The sequence below is a fragment of the Hemitrygon akajei genome, chromosome 11 (assembly GCF_048418815.1).
Source record: "Hemitrygon akajei chromosome 11, sHemAka1.3, whole genome shotgun sequence".
Taxonomy (NCBI): Eukaryota; Metazoa; Chordata; class Chondrichthyes; order Myliobatiformes; family Dasyatidae; genus Hemitrygon; species Hemitrygon akajei.
The window spans coordinates 14,811,492-14,827,932 of NC_133134.1; the positions used below are offsets into that span (position 1 = coordinate 14,811,492).

Below are 16,441 nucleotides of genomic sequence, written 5' to 3' on the forward strand. Positions count from 1 at the left end.
CAGGTCAAGAGTTCTTCCTATTGTAGTAGGAAACTGTTCAATGCTCTGGTGACAGCAGGATAGAAGCTATCGTTGAGCGTGGTGGCACAGTTTGGGTGGAAATAGTATGCATAATTTCTAGGTCACATCCAATGCAAGTAGATTAAAGATCAAAGTAAGTTTACTATCAGAGTACATATGTCACCATATATTATCCTGAAATTTATTTTCTTGCGGGCAATCAGTAAAAAGCGACCCAATAGAATCAATGAAAAACGGCACATGAACACGATGGTCAAACAACCAACGTACAAGAGAAAACAGACTGTGCAAATATGTGTACAAAAAGAAGGAAAAAACCCAAAATAATAATAAATAAACAAGCAATAAAAATTGAGAGCATGAGATAAAGAATCCTTGAAAGTGAGGCCATAGGTTGTGGGAATATTTCAGTGATGGAGTGAGTGAAGTTCTTCCTTCTGGTTCAAGATCCTGGTGGTGTGGGTCCTGAGGCTCCTGTACCATCGTCCTGTTGGCAGCAGTGAGAAGAAGAATATTTCATATCCAGCACCCCACGTTGAATTCATTTATTTAGTGACAATGTAGGGGATATTAGTTATATAAATGACATCAATTGAACTTGACTTCTAATTAAAATATTCTTGTATTTTTAAATTAAAATCGCACAGGAGAAAGCAGTAAGCATATGGGAGTCGAAGAACTTCTTCATTGAACTTGATCCCCTTCCAGGAGCAGTGGAGGCAGTGAAAGAAATGGCCAACATGAAAAAGTAAGTCAAGTCTCCAAAACAGTTTCACTTATTGCTGAACTCCACCAGATTTCTGTAGTGATATTATGTGTCTGCTTTTCTTTTTCACAGCACTGACGTGTTCATTTGCACCAGCCCTATAAGGAAGTATGATCACTGTCCTTTTGAAAAAGTGAGTTATGCAAAAATGTCAACCAAGAAAACAGATTAAATATTTACCAAGGTATATACTGAAATGATGGTATTTTCACTGGAGTTTAGAAAAATGATTGGAGGGTGATCTCATTGAAAGCTATAATGTAATAAAAGGCCTACATAGAGTGAATGTGGAGAGGATGCTTCCTATAGTGGGGGAGTCTAGGACCAGAATAGAAAGAAGTCTCTTTAGAAAAGCAATAAAGAGGAATTTCTTTAGCCAGAGGGTGGTGAATCTGTGGAATTCAGACTCATTGCATATATTTAAAGCAGAGGTTGATAGGTTCTTGATTAGTAAGGGCATTACAGGTCACAGGGAGAAGACAGGAGAATGGGGTTGAGAGGGATAATAAATCAGCCATGATTGAATGGAGGAGCAGACTCGATGGGCTGAATGGCAAATTCTGCTCCTGTGTCTTATGGTCTCATGGAAATATGAACGTTGTCCCACACATGCATCTAGCAATTAAAAAATAGACTGGCACCAAGCACATTAGAATGCTTGAAAGAAAATGCTGTTTGCAAAAAGAAATTCAATTGTAAATAAAAGTACTTAAATCCTGAACACATTTAGGAAGAACAGAAATACAAATGTTCTGGATGCATTGTGGATATATTTTCCCTGGATAACCATTTGGAGCTTAAATAAGTAATTTTGTAAGAATGATGTGCAGGAACTCGTGCTAGAGAATGAAACTAGAATACAAATGTCCTTTTTGTTTTGGCCATAGTTTATGAGAAGTAAAATTTGCTGTGGATAAATGTGAGGTGGTATATTTTGATAATAATAAGTAAGTCAACTATTCAAAGGCGAGTAGATGTCAAAATCCAGTGGAGGAACTGAGCTTTCTGCAGACACACAACATTAAATGTAGCAGCGTAATTAATCAGGGTCATTGAAAAGCAAAGAACGTACTGATATTCATCTCTAGAGAGTGGTAAATGCAGAGCAGGCAAGTTCCGTAAGATGTTTAGAATATTGGTTAGACCACACATTCACAGTTCTTGTCTCCACATTATACAGTGATAAAAGGAAAAGATACCGAAAGATTTGACAGAATGGTAATAAGTAGCCAACTTGTCTGTTGGTAAAGATGGGATTTTTCTCTTGATAAGAGAAAACAAATGGTGGGTTAAGAGGGGTTGGGAGGGCTTTAAAATTCTGTAGGTGATTGAAAGGATAGGCATGGACCATCCTCACCTCAACTCAAGTGTTTCTGGCAAATGTTTGATCGAAGTAGGGGAGGACTTTTTCAAGTGGAACAAGATTTAAAAAGGCAGTGCTGCACGGCAATTTTTTGGAGTTGGACTGCAACCAATCACTGAGCAGGATTCATTAGAAAGAGCGAATAAAAATAAGGCAGGTGCGTGTGGAGCGGCCATTCTTGGAATGGCCGTTGTTTTGAGTGAACCACTTCCAGAGTGGCTTTGGCTCATCAGGCATGAGCGAGATCAGGCTGGGAAAGGTAGGTATCTGGTAAGTTTCTTTTTTTCTTTATTCTTCTTTCTTCATCTGTTAGGGCACTGTAGGGTAGTGAGAGTGGATCCGGGGCTGTTTTGTTCTGTGTGTGAAATGTGGGAATCCTGGGAGACCTTCAGCCTCCCCGATAACCAGATCTCCACTAGGTGTACCAAGCTGCATCTTCTCAGAGAATATATTAAAGAACTGCAGCTGCAGTTTGATGACCTTCAGCTCCTAAGGGCGAATGAAAAGGTGGTAGATAGGTTGCAGGAGGCAGGTAATTGGGTGTCTCAAGAGAAGGAAGGAAAATAGGTAGCCACTACAGCGTACCCTTGTGGCCGTTCCCCTCAATAATAAGTATACCATTTTGGATACTAATGAGATGGATGACCCACAGCGAGGTGTTGCAGTGACCAGGTCTCTGGCACTGAGACTGTGCTGTGACTCAGAAGAGAAGAGAGGTGAAGAGTACTGCAGTGGTGATAGGAAATTCCATCGTCAGAGGAAGAGAAATGAGATTCTGTGGACACGATAAAGACACCCGGATGGTATGTTGCTTCCAGACGCAGGGGTTAGAGATGTCTCTGATTGAGTCTATGGCATTCTAAAGGGGAAGAGTGAGCAGCCCGAAGTCTTGGTACCGATTGGCACCAATGACAGAGGTAGGAAAAGTAAGAAGGTCCTGACAAGAGATTTTGGGGAGCTAGATAGAAAGCTGAAAAAACTCCAGCACAGTAATCTCTGGATTGCTGCTTGTGCCATGTGCCAGTGAGGTTAAGAATAGAATGAGTTGGCAGGTGAATGTGTAGCTGAGGCACTGGTGTAGGAGGCAGGGGTTCAGATTTATCGATCATTTGGATCTCTTCTGGGGAAGGTACAACCTGTACAGAAGGTACAGGTTACACCTGAACCCAAGGGGGAACCAATATCCTTGCGGGCAGGTTTGCTAGAGTTGTTTGGCCGGGGGATGGGAACTGGAGTGACAGTGCTGAGGGTGAGGTAGTTCGCTTACAAAGAGAGGCAGTGTGTAGTGAGACTGTTAGCAAGAGAGGCTGATGATATGGCAAAATTGCAGTCAACAGGATGAGCTGCAATGTAAAAGGCGGACAAAATTGAAAAGATGAATACAGGACTGAAGGTGTCATGGTGTATGGAACAAGCTGTACTCCTACCACAGTTACAGATTGGCACGTATGATGTTGTGGGCATCACTGAATCGTGGCTGAAAGAAGATTATAGTCAGGAGTTTAATTGTCTCAAAAGGACAGGCAAGTAGAGGGCATGGTGTGGCTCTGTTGGTAAAAAAATAAAGTCAAATCATTGGAAAGAGATGACATTGGAAAGTCTTAAATTGTTGTGGATAGAGCTAAGGAACTGCAAGGGTAAAAGACACTAATGGGAGCTGTATACAGACCCACAAACAGTATTACGATTGTGGTCTACAAATTACAATGGGAGAGATAGAAAATGCAAGTCAAAAGAGCTATGTTATGATAGTCATGAGGAATTTCAATATGCAGGTAGGTGCTGGATTCCAGGAGGGGGAGTTTCTGTAGCGCCTATGCAATGGCTTTTTAGAGCAGTTTGTGGTTGAGCCCACTCGGGGATCAGCTGTTCTGCAATGAACTGGAATTGATTAGAGAGCTTAAGGTAAAGGAACACTGGGGGCCAGTGATCATAATATGATAGAATTCACCCTGCAATTTGAACAGGAGAAACTAAAGTCAGATGTATCAGTATTACAATAGAGTAAAGGGAATTACAGAGGCATGAGAGAGGAGCAGGCCAAAATTCCTTGGAAAGGAACACTAGATAGATAGATAGATAGATAGATACTTTATTCATCCCCATGGGGAAATTCAACATTTTTTCCAATGTCCCATACACTTGTTGTAGCAAAAACTCATTACATACAGTACTTAACTCAGTAATAATATGATATGCATCTAAATCACTAACTCAAAAAGCATTAATAATAGCTTTAAAAAAAAAAGTTCTTAAGTCCTGGCAGTTGAATTGTAAAGCCTAATGGCATTGGGGAGTATTGACCTCTTCATCCTGTCTGAGGAGCATTGCATCGACAGTAACCTGTCGCTGAAACTGCTTCTCTGTCTCTGTATGGTGCTATGTAGAGGATGTTCAGGGTTTTCCATAATTGACCGTAGCCTACTCAGCGCCCTTCGCTCAGCTACCGATGTTAAACTCTCCAGTACTTTGCCCACGACAGAGCCCGCCTTCCTTATCAGCTTATTAAGACGTGAGGCGTCCTTCTTCTTAATGCTTCCTCCCCAACACGCCACCACAAAGAAGAGGGCGCTCTCAACAACTGACCTATAGAACATCATCAGCATCTCACTGCAGACATTGAATGACGCCAACCTTCTAAGGAAGTACAGTCGACTCTGTGCCTTCCTGCACAAGGCATCTGTGTTGGCAGTCCAGTCTAGCTTCTCGTCCAACTGTACTCCCAGATACTTGTAGGTCTTAACCTGCTCCACACATTCTCCATTAATGATCACTGGCTCCATATGAGGCCTAGATCTCCTAAAGTCCACCACCATCTCCTTGGTCTTGGTGACATTGAGACGCAGGTAGTTTGAGTTGCACCATATCACAAAGTCCTGTATCAGTTTCCTATACTCCTCCTCCTGTCCATTCCTGACACACCCCACTATGGCAGGGATTTCTGGGAACAATTCAGAAGGTGCAGGATAGGTACACGCCAAAGAGGAAGAAGTATTCTCAGGGCAGGAGGACACAACTGTGGCTGACAAGAGAAGTCAAAGCCAACATAAAAGCCAATGAGAGGGCGTATAATATATTGAGCTAAGATTTGTGGGAAGTTAAGAGGATTGGGAAACTTTTAAAAACCACCAGAGGCAACTAAAAAGTCATAAAGAATGAAAAGATGGGATACAAAGCTAAGCTAGCCAATAATTAAGAGGATACCGTAAGTTTCTTCAGAGATATAAAGGGTAAAAGAGAAGCAAGAGTAAGATATTGAACCACTGTAAAATGATGCTGGAGAGGTGGTAATGGGGAACAAGGATATGGAGGACGAACTAAATAAGCATTTCCTAATGATTGCAGATTGAGTTGGTGGTGAGGAAGGCAAGCACGATGTTAGCATTCATTTTGAGAGGACTAGAATATAAATGCACTGGTGAGGCCTCACTAGAACTATTGTGAGCAGCTTTGGCGCCCTTATCTAAGGAAGGATGAGCTGACGTTGGAGAGGGTCCAGAGGAGCTTTATGAGAATGATCCCAGGAATGAAAGGAGGAGTGCTTGATGGCTCTGAGCCTGTACTCGCTGGAGTTAAAAAAAAATGAGTGAAACCCATTGAATATTAATAGGTGAATACGCGAAGAGGAAAGGATGTAGGGGGTCTAGCAACAGAGGGCATACACTCAATGGGCTGAATGGCCTAATTCTGCTCCTGTGTCGTCTGAACATAAACACATTTAAGGGAATGCTGGAGAAACATGAGAAAAAAAGAAATAAGAACTTATTGGGGGGGGGGTAGAAGAGGGAAAGGATTGGAAGGGGCATAAACACTCCTATAGTCTTTACAGGCTAAAGGCATGTTCCTTTACTGACAATGTGCATAGTTAAAAGGTGGGGGGAAATGACAGCACTGATAAAAAGAATGTACAAAAATTCACGGCTTCTTGCATCAATCTGATGATTTCCTAATAGTGCGATAAGAATGAAGTGCTATGTTGACTCTGTTTTCACAGTACGCATGGGTAGAGAAACATCTTGGGAAGGAGTTTCTGGAGCTGATGGTGCTAACGCTGGATAAAACATTGATATCCGGCAGCTTGCTGATAGACGACAAGCCAGATATATCAGGTAATATGCTCGGTTACAAGATCCATGTAATTCAGAATTCGGGGGACCTTCAGTAGAACCAGGAAATATCATTAGGACTTCCTGTGATGAAAGTCTTGAAGCCTTTCCTGGCAGTGCTCTGACACAATTATCAGTTACAAACTGGGTTTGGTTGCTGGAATGTATTAGAATCTTAAGATGTTCTGCTCATCTGATCACGTGGTTCATTCACAAATTACTTCCGTCGGACATAGAGAAGGTAAATATATGAGGTTGCTCGACAGTTGCGCAGGGCTTGAATGCCATCACCTCTTTGAAAGTAAAATCCAGCGACATAGGCGACAACAGAGCTTCACTTCCAGATGAGATTAATGCCTTCTATACTCGTTTTGGCGAGGAGGATCTATCACAAACACCCATAACCCCGATGATCCTGTGATAGCAGTCTCTGCCAACAGGCGAGCAGCCTTCAGGAGTGTGAACCCACCACCTGGACATGGTTCCTGGCCAACTGTTAAAGACCTGTGCTGATCAAATAACTGGTATGCTCACTGAGATCTTTCACCCCTTGCTTTGGTAGTCTGAGGTGCCCACCTGATTCAAGCAGACCTCACTATATCAGTGCCTGAGAAGAACACGGTAACCTTCCTCAATGAGTATCGTCCAGTAGCACTTACATCCACCGAGATGAAGTATATCAACTCCTGCCCGAGAAGCGACTTGGATGCCTACCAGAGCAACAGTTCCACTGCAGATGACATCTCATTGACTCTTCATTGAATCCTGAATATCTGTACAGTGAAGATGCATATATCAGGATGCTCTTCACTGACTACAGCTCGGCATTCAGTACCATCATCCTATGGAAACTAATCAATAAGCTTCAAGACCTGCGCCTCTATACCTCCTACAATTGGAACCTCGATTTCCTCACTTGCAGACCAGAGGCAGTTTGGATCGGCAACAACATCTCCTTCACAACTTCCATCAGCACAGGTGCACCACGAGGCTGTATGCTTAGCTCCCAGCTGTACTTGCTTTACATTTATGACTGTGTTACGAGGCACAGCTCTAATGCCACGTTCAAGTTTGCTGATGGTACCACTGTTACTGGCCGAATCGAAGGTGGTGATGAATCAGCGTATGGGAGTGACATTGAAGATCTGGCTGAGAGGTGCCATGACAACCTCTCACTCAATGTCAGCAAGAACAAGGATCTGATTATTGACTTCAGGAGGAGGAAACCAGAGGTCCATGAGCCAGTCCTCATCGGAGGATCAGAGGTGGAGAGGGTCAGCAACTTTAAATTCCTCAGTGTTACCGTTTCGGAGGACCAGTCCTGGGCCCAACATGCAAGTGCAATTATGAGAAAAGCACAACAGCACCTCTACTTCCTTTGGAATTCGCAAAGATTTGGCATAACATCTAAAACTTTGACAAATTTCTATAGATGTGTATAGGAGAGTATATTGCCTTTCTTGCAGTCGTACTCAATAAATCCATAATTGAATGATAACAATAACAGGAACAATGAAACACCAATACCCTAGAACGAAAAATTCTATAAAAACTTTGTGGATAAGCCTAGTCCATAATGGGTAAAGCCGTCCCCACCATTGATCTCATCTTCATGAAGTGTTGTTGCAGGAAAGCGGCATCCGTCGTCAGAGACCGCAACCACCCGGGTCATGCTCACTTCTCACTGTTGCCATCAGGAAGAAGGTACCGGAGCCTCAGGACTCACACCACCAGGTTCAGGAACAGTTAATTATCCCTCAGCCAAAAGGCTCTTGAACCAAAGAGTTATAACTTCACTTGCCCCGTCACTGAAATGTTCCCACAAACTATGGACTCACTTTCAAGGATTTATCTCATGTTCTCGATATTTATTGCTTATTTATTTATTATTATTCTTTCTTCCTTTTTGTGTTTGCACAGTTTGTTGACTTTAGCACACTGGTTGTCTGCCCAAGTTGGTACTAGACACTAGAATACTACAGCACAGTACAGGCCCTTTGGCCCTCAATGTTGTGCTGACCCATATATTCCTTTAAAAAAGTACTAAAACCACATTACCCCGTACCCCTCTATTTTTCTTTCATCCATGTGCCTGTCCAAGAGATACGGTCTTTCATTGATTCTGTTATTGTTATTATTCTATTATGGATGCATTGAGTATGCCCACAAGAAAATGAATCTCAGGGTTGTATATGGTGACATAAATGTATTTTGATAATAAATTTACTTCAGACTTTAAACATAGAACAGTAAGTTCAGAAGTCCAAAGTAAACTTATTATTGAAGTACGTTTGTTACCCGATGCTACCCTGAGATTCATTTTCATGCAGGCATTGATAGTACACATGGAAACACAACAGAAGCAGAGCAAAACTGCACACAGCAAAGACAGACTACAAATTGCAAAATAGTAAATAAAAGACAGCTGAATAATAACTATTGAGAATATGAGTTCTAGAATGCTTGACAGTGTGCTCAAGGATTGTGGATTCTGCTCAGTGTTGAGGTGAGTGAAGTTATCCACTGTGGTTCAAGAGCCTGATGGTTGCGGGGTAGTAACTGTTCTTGAACCTGGTGGTGTGGGTGCTGAGGCTCCTGTACTTACTATCTGATGGCAGCAGTGAGAAGAGAGCATGTCCTGGGTGGTGGGGTCTTTCATGATGGGTGCTGCTTTCCTGCTATGGCGCTCACTGTAGATGAGCTCAGTGGTGGGGAGAGCTTTAACTGTGATGGACTGGGCTTTATCTACTACCTTTAGAATGCACAGATTTACAGGTTGGCACTGTATTGCTGGAATTTTATAGTGTCTGATTCAGACTCTGTAAATTTTATTTTTCTGTTATCAGTGCCATATCAGATATTGTGGTTTATTGTTATTGCGCTGGAGACTTTGCCTACTTCACAATGCTGAAAACACAGTGGATGTGTTGTCACTAACTAGCTGGAGCGCCTATTTCGCAGGTGAAACCCAAATTAGAAAAGGCAGAGACAGCTATAAATTTAGTTTTAACTCTTTCCCCCAGACAGGAAGTTGTGGATTCAAGTCCCTCTGTAGAGATTTGACCAAAACAGGTCTGAGCTGATACTAGTGTGTGGTACTAGGGGAGTGCTTCACTGCCAGCAGTTGTCCCATTGGGCGAGATCTTAAACCAAGCTGGACAGGGCATTGTTTAGAGCAGGGGTGTCAAACTCATTTTAGGTCACGGGCCGGATTGAGCAAAATGCAGCTTCATGCGGGCCGGATCAGTCGGACGCGTGCGAACGCAGCTTTCGTTGCCTCCGTTTTTTCAGCCTGCTCTCATGTGTCTCAGTCTCTGCTATAACTACAAAGTGTTTCACTTTACAAATTCCGTTTCTTATGAAGAAGACTGCCGAATAAACACTAAAAACCCTGAAAACCTGGTACCTGAATAAACTCAGCATTAGCCATATCATACGCCATAGGCGCTTCGATTACTCGGGCCAGCTTTAATAGTAATTAGATATTATCTCGCAGGCCAAAGATAATTCCACCGCGGGCCGGATTTGGCCCGCGGGCCTTGAGTTTGACATATACGGTTTAGAGGATGGTTGTTTGTCCGTCTTTGTGTGTAATTTTTAATTGATTCTATTGTATTTCTATGTTCTACTGCGAATGCTTGCAAGAAAATGAATCTCAAGGTAGTATATGGTGACATATACTTACGTTGATAATAAATTTACTTTGAACTTTGTGAGCAGGTGAATTATTATTCCAGTGGAGACACAAACGTTATCCCAGTCTAAGCTACAATGTGTCCTCTCACGATATCCTGAAAACAGCTGCAGGTGCTGGAATTCTGAAATAAAAACAGGAAACACTCAGCAGGTTAGGCAGCATCTATGAAGAGAGAAACAGAGTTAATGGTTCGGGTCAGTGGCCTTTCATTGGAAAGCTTTGTCCAGTTAATTCTGGTTTTATTAATTGAGTAGATTTTGTAATAAAGGGAAAACATTCCTGAGAGCTTGAGGACACGAGGACGTCTGCAAGAGTTGTTGTCTCAGGAAGGAAACATCCATCATTAATGGCTCCCACCATCTGGGACATGCCCTCTTCTCAATGCGGCCATCAGTCAGGCGGCACAGGAGCCTGACGTCCCAAACCTCAAGTTTCAACAACTGCTTCTTCCCCAGTACCATCAGGTTCTTGAACCGACCTGACAAATCCCAACACTCCCTCAGATGTGCTGCCTCACATCTCCAACATCCCTAACCTTAGCTGCTGTCTGTGTGGAGTTGGAATGTTCTCCCTGTGACCATTGTACCAGGTACTCGTAATTAGTTCCCACGTCTCAAGGACATATTGGTAAGTGAGATGGTTGGCTATAAGTTACCCCTTGGTGTAGGTGAATAGCAAAAACATCAAACAGGATCTGATGGGGTTGTGTCCAGGGGAATAAATTGAAGGGCTACAGGGAAAATGGAACATTAATTCCCTTCATCACTGAGGTACTGAGGTGCATTGGCTGTGTGTACAGAACACGACGCCAGTACTTGGACAGTCTGTATCAGCAACATCTTGCTCCGCGTGTACAGAACATGATGCAGATACTCGGACAGTCGGTATCAGCAGTGCTTCCCAAATCCCTGGTCCCTGCCAGCAGACACACAGGTTCACCAACTTGCCTTACAGATTCCCCTCTGAGTTACTCAACATTCTGGCATGAGTATATCAACAGCCCTTTATCTAAACCATGGAACTCCTCCCCACAGCACTTCACCAGGAGGAATGCACTGGTTCAAGAAGGCATCTCAAAGCCTTAGGTGGGAAGGAGCAAAGTTTAAGGGAGCGGTATGGAGCAAGTTTTATACATAGAGAGTGATAGGTGGCTAGACCAATATTCCAGTATCTGTAGAAACTTTTATGCCCATGATAGTTGCCTGGAACTCACTGTCAGGGCTGATGGTGGAAGCAGCCATTGTAGTGATGTTTAAAAGGCCTTGAGAGAGTCACAAACCTTTTTTTAAGTTAGAGATACAGCATGGAACAGGCCCTTCCAGCCCAACAAGTTGCCTAGCAACCTACCTATTTAATCATAACATAATTACAGGACAATCTAGAATGACCAATTCTACTCATCAGTAGGTCCTTAGGCTATGTACACACTAGACCGGATAATTTTGAAAATGCCGGTTTCGCGTAAAACGATAGGCATCCGCACTAGGCGTTTTTAAAAATATCTCTGTCCACATTAAAATGGATATTTAGGCGAATCTCCTCCTCCTGAGTATGCGCAGGACACATCTACAGAAAACAGCCAAAGAGGAAGCGATTTACTATTTCCATTTCCGCAGTGTCGTTGTTCTATTGCGTTCAAGAAAACAGTGAAATTCCGCGCTGCTGCCACCAACTGTTCTGGCACGTCTTGACAGCGTTTTTAGATTTCTCCGGTTACCCCATCCACACTGCTCTGCCGAAGCGGCATTTTCAAAATTACACACTCTGGAGAGCATTTCTGAAAATCTCCGTTTTCGGGGGATTTTAGTGTGGATGGAGGGTAAAAACGAAGAGAAAAAGCTTCGGTTGTTTTACCCTCCACATTTTAGTGTGGATGGAGGGTAAAAAGGAAGAGAAAAAGCTTCGGTTATGGATTTATCCAGTGTAGTGTGGACATAGCCTTAGACTGTGGGAGGACAATTTAGAATGACCAATTAACCTACTAATTAGTACGTCTTTAGACTATGGGAGAAAACCAGAGCACCCAGAGGAAACCCACATGCACATGGGAAGAACATACAAACTTTCTTTACAGAGGATGCCGGAAATAACCTCCGAACTCCAATGCCCCAAGCTGTAATAATGTTCTGCTAACCACTACACTGTTGGGCAGCCTATGAAGGAAATGGAGGGATACGGATTACATGCAGGATGTGGGATTAGTTTTATTTGGCCAACACAGACAGTGTGGGCTGAAGGGCCTCTTACTGTTCTATGTTCATGGACAGCTCCTTGTGTGCATTTAGGGCTGGGCAATAAACTCTCACCTTGCCAACAATGCCCGGAGCTATGTAAGCTAAGAGGCCTCGCAGGCTGCGTCCACACTAGACCGGATAAATCCGTAACCGAAGCTTTTTCTCTTCGTTTTGACCCTCCGTCTACACTGAAGCGGCATTCTCCTCCCCTGAAAACGGAGCTTTTCTAAAACGCCTTCCAGAGTGTGTAAATTTGAAAACACCGCTTAGACAGAGCAGTGTGGGCGGGGTAACTAGAGATTTCTAGAAACACTGTCATGTCTTGCTGGAACAACCTAACAATTTCAGAACAGACGGCAACGAGACTGAAGCCAGAAGAGTTAGAAATGTACTCAGCAAATACTTTGACCCATAACTTACTGAATAAATAAGTATACTCACTTTGCCCTGTTTTCTGTCCTTGCTTGTATGAAGGTGGTTTACCTATTTATGCAAGTACTTCTCTGACAATAGATGTGTAACAGCCTAATGTAACATTGTATGGAAATACAAGATAACACTGATGCAGACATGTTTTATACATTTAACAAGGTGCTTTATTAATGCAACAGAGTTGGTCAGTTTTTCAATGTTCGTTGTCAGCCGGGTCATACTGTCCATGAACTCCCTGTCGGTTGCCTCCATACGCTCCAGTATTAAGTCCTCCTGCATGAGAGCCAACTGCTGTCTGTCATTTGGCAATTTCCTTTTAAGTTTTTCTAGTTTGTAACTGCACAAACATGGACTTTCACAGCGAGGTTCGACACCAAACATGTCGCTTGTTTTCTGTAGATGTGTCCTGCGCATGCCCAGTAGGAGGAGATTTCCCCCAAATACCCGTTTTAATGTGGACAGAGGTAATTTCAAAAATGCTTGGAGTGGAGGCCTATCGTTTTTATGCGAAACCAGCGTTTTCAAAATTATCCGGTCTAGTGTGGACGTAGCCTCAGTTAATCATATCCAGCCCAACTATTGTACTTGGCTATACCAGCCCTGTTCACACACATCTCAACAAGTGAACAGAGGCAAGCTGTGAGCTGTCGTGAAGAGGGAACGTTCAATTTGTGCAGACCACAAGTATTTCATTGCTATTGTTTCAAACACAAGGTTTTTTCTGATTGGTCTTTGGTTTGATGGATGGTATTTCAATGCTTTCTTTGTTCTGGAGCAGGGGTTTAATTCCCTGAGGTAAAGTCTGTTGAAGGACAAAGAAAATTCATTGCAGGAGGCTCAGTTTATTGTTCCAGTTCTGAGGACTTGAGAACTTGATCAATAACACCAATGTTTGAAATATCTCTTGTCAGAAAAGAAAAATAATGGATTAACAATACTTTACACAGTCTGTTGCTTTCACGGAAGCACCAATTAAAATATCTTCTGTTGTGATTTGGACATCCCAGGGAGCTCTGGAATGGAAATATTGTTGCTTGGAGCGAGTCAGTAACCCTTCTCAATAAACTGATGTTTTGTAGGTGTCTAATTATCAAGTTGTCCATGTGCAGGGAACGATCATTTTTATTCAGCAACTTCAGGTCCTGATTTACAAGAGACTGCAGATGTCAAAGTAAATTTATGATCAAAGTATGTCCAACCCTGAGATTTTTTTTTGCAGGCACCCACAGGAAAACAAAGAAAAACAATAGCAGCCATGAAAAACCACACACATAACAAAGACTGACTCACATCCAGTGTGTGAAAAAGGAGAAATAGTGAAAACAATAATAATAATAATAAAGAAAAACAAATAATTCTAAAATTATAAAAATGAGAAGTAATTCTGAGATCATGAGGCCAAATTTAGTTAACCTCCTGAGGAAGCAAAGGCACTGGTGAGTTTCCATGGATGTGAACATCGTCATGGTTTGACCAGAACAGGTAATTGGGATGTTCACACCTTCAAGCATGAAGCTCTGACCTCTCTCAACCTCAAAACCATTGTTGTAGAGGAGCATGGTCAATACCTTCACTTTCTGAAGTCAATGACCGGCTGTTTTGTTGACATTGAGGGAAAGGCTGGTGTCATGACACTATGACATTGGCATGGGTGGACAAAGTAGAGGCAGTGGATGTCATTTCCTAGATTTTCAGAAGGGACCTTTTCTGGTTGGCTGCCAGTGACTAGGGGTGTTCCTCAGTATTGGAGACTGCTACTTTGGCAGCTTTGGGCCTGTACTCACTGGAATTTAGATGAATGCCTGGGGATCTCACTGAAACCTATCGAATGTTGAAAGGACCAGATAAGGTGGATGTGGAGAGGATGTTTCCTGTGGGGCGAAGGGGTATCCAGACCTAGAGGGCACAGCCTCAAAACTGAAGGGCAACCTTTTAGAACAGAAGTAAGGAGGAATTTTTTTAGCCATAGAGTAGAGAATTTGTGGAATGTTCTGCCATAGACTGCAGTGGAAGTCAAGTCTGTGAGTATATTTAAAGCAGAAGTTGATAGATTCCTGATTTGTCAGGCCATCAAGGGATATGGTGAGAGGGCAGGTATGTGGGGTTGAATGGGATCCAGGATCAGCCATGATGAAATGGCAGAACAGACTTGATAGACTGAATGGCCTAATTCTGCTCCTATGTCTTATGGTCAGGCAGCAATTCTCAGACACCTCCTCTTGCTTACTCCTTGAAAAGGACCCTCCCTACTCAAGAACATCAGGCAGTTGTTTCCCACTCTGTCACCAACTTTATTGATTCTGGAGATCTCCCATTCGCTGCCAGCAACATCATGGTTCCCGTACCCTGCACTACTGGTCTCTACTTCCTACCCAAGATCCATAAACCTGTCAGTAACATTGTTACTGAGTTTCCTGCATCTGCAGAACCCCTTCTGTTTATGATTGGCTTGGGACAGATGGCCAGTTTCTGTGTTTAAAAAAATTATTGTAATTCAAAAAGTTAAGTTTATTGTCATCTGACTCTTTATATCCTTTACAACCAAATGAAACAATGTTCCTCCAGACCATTAATCCATACAACATATATCACACATAGAACATAAACCAAAATATTATACTCTAAACAAGTGAATAAAATATCATTCAAAATGCATGTAAACAGTACGGTAAACAGCTAAAAAGAGATGATCAGTTAAATGGGATTGAATTAACTTTGTACACAAGGTGTCTCATAAATAAGTAGTTGATTGTGCTGACATTCACTGTCATTTCGGTGAGAACATTGGGGCCTGGCTTGTTTATAGTTCAAACAGAATTAATTACTCAACAAACACGTGGACTAAAACACTAAGTGAAAGTGATAGTCTGGTTCTGAAGAACGGCAGGACGGCAGGACATTTGCCCGAGCATACTATGGACATTATTAGCACTGCTCACAAGATTTCTTTTATATTTATAAGAATGGTGGGAGGCAGCAGAAAGGAAACTGTAGATCTGTTAGCCTGACATCAGTGGTTGGGAAGTTGTTGGAATTTATTGTTAGGGATGAGATAACAGTGTACCTGGAGGCACATGACAAGATAGGCCAAAGCCAGCATGGTTTCCTGAAAAGAAAACTCTGCCTGACAAACCTACTGCAATTCTTTGAGGAAATTACAAGCAGGGTAGACAAAGGAGATGCAGCAGACGTGGTGCACTTGGATTTTCAGAAGGCCTTTGACAAGGTGCTGCACATGAGGCTGTTTAGTAAGATAAGAGCCCATGGAATTACAGGGAAGTTACTAACATGAGTGGAGCATTGGCTGGTCAGCAGAAAGCAGAGTGTGGAAATAAAGGGATCCTATTCTGGCTGGCTGCTGGTTACCAGTGGAGTTCCACAGGGGTTGGTGTTGGGACTGCTGCTTTTTAACGATGTATGTCAGTGATTTGGACTATGGGATTAATGGATTCGTGGCTAAATTTGCCAATGATACAAAGGTAGGTGGAGGAGCGGGTAGTGTTGAGGAAACAGAGAGCCTGCAGAGAGACTTAGATAGTTTAGGGGAATGGGCAAAGAAGCGGCAAAGGAAATACAAAGTGGGAAAGTGTATGGTCATGCACTTTGGTGGAAGAAATAAACGAGCAGACTATTATTCAGATGGGGAGAGACTTCAAAATGCAGAGGTGCAAAGGGTCTTGGGAATTCTTGTCCAAGATACCCTAAAGGTTAACCTCCAGGTTGAGTCAGTTGTGAAGAAAGCAAATGCAATGTTGGCATTCATTTCTAGAGGTATAGAATATAAGAGCAGGGATGTGACGTTGAGGCTCTATAAGACACTTG

General features: G+C 42.6%; 1 protein-coding gene across 5 annotated transcripts in view; it reads left to right on the top strand.

The window, feature by feature from the left end:
* Nucleotides 1-16,441, top strand: part of LOC140735330 (5'(3')-deoxyribonucleotidase, mitochondrial-like) — a 35,004-nt gene that overhangs the window by 14,378 nt on the left and 4,185 nt on the right. For all 5 annotated transcript variants that reach the window (XM_073060249.1, XM_073060250.1, XM_073060247.1 and 2 more), the window contains 3 exons: nucleotides 669-769; nucleotides 860-920; nucleotides 6,145-6,259. In XM_073060249.1, coding sequence (XP_072916350.1) covers nucleotides 669-769; nucleotides 860-920; nucleotides 6,145-6,259 — 277 coding nt within the window. The remainder of the gene's footprint in view (nucleotides 1-668; nucleotides 770-859; nucleotides 921-6,144; nucleotides 6,260-16,441) is intronic.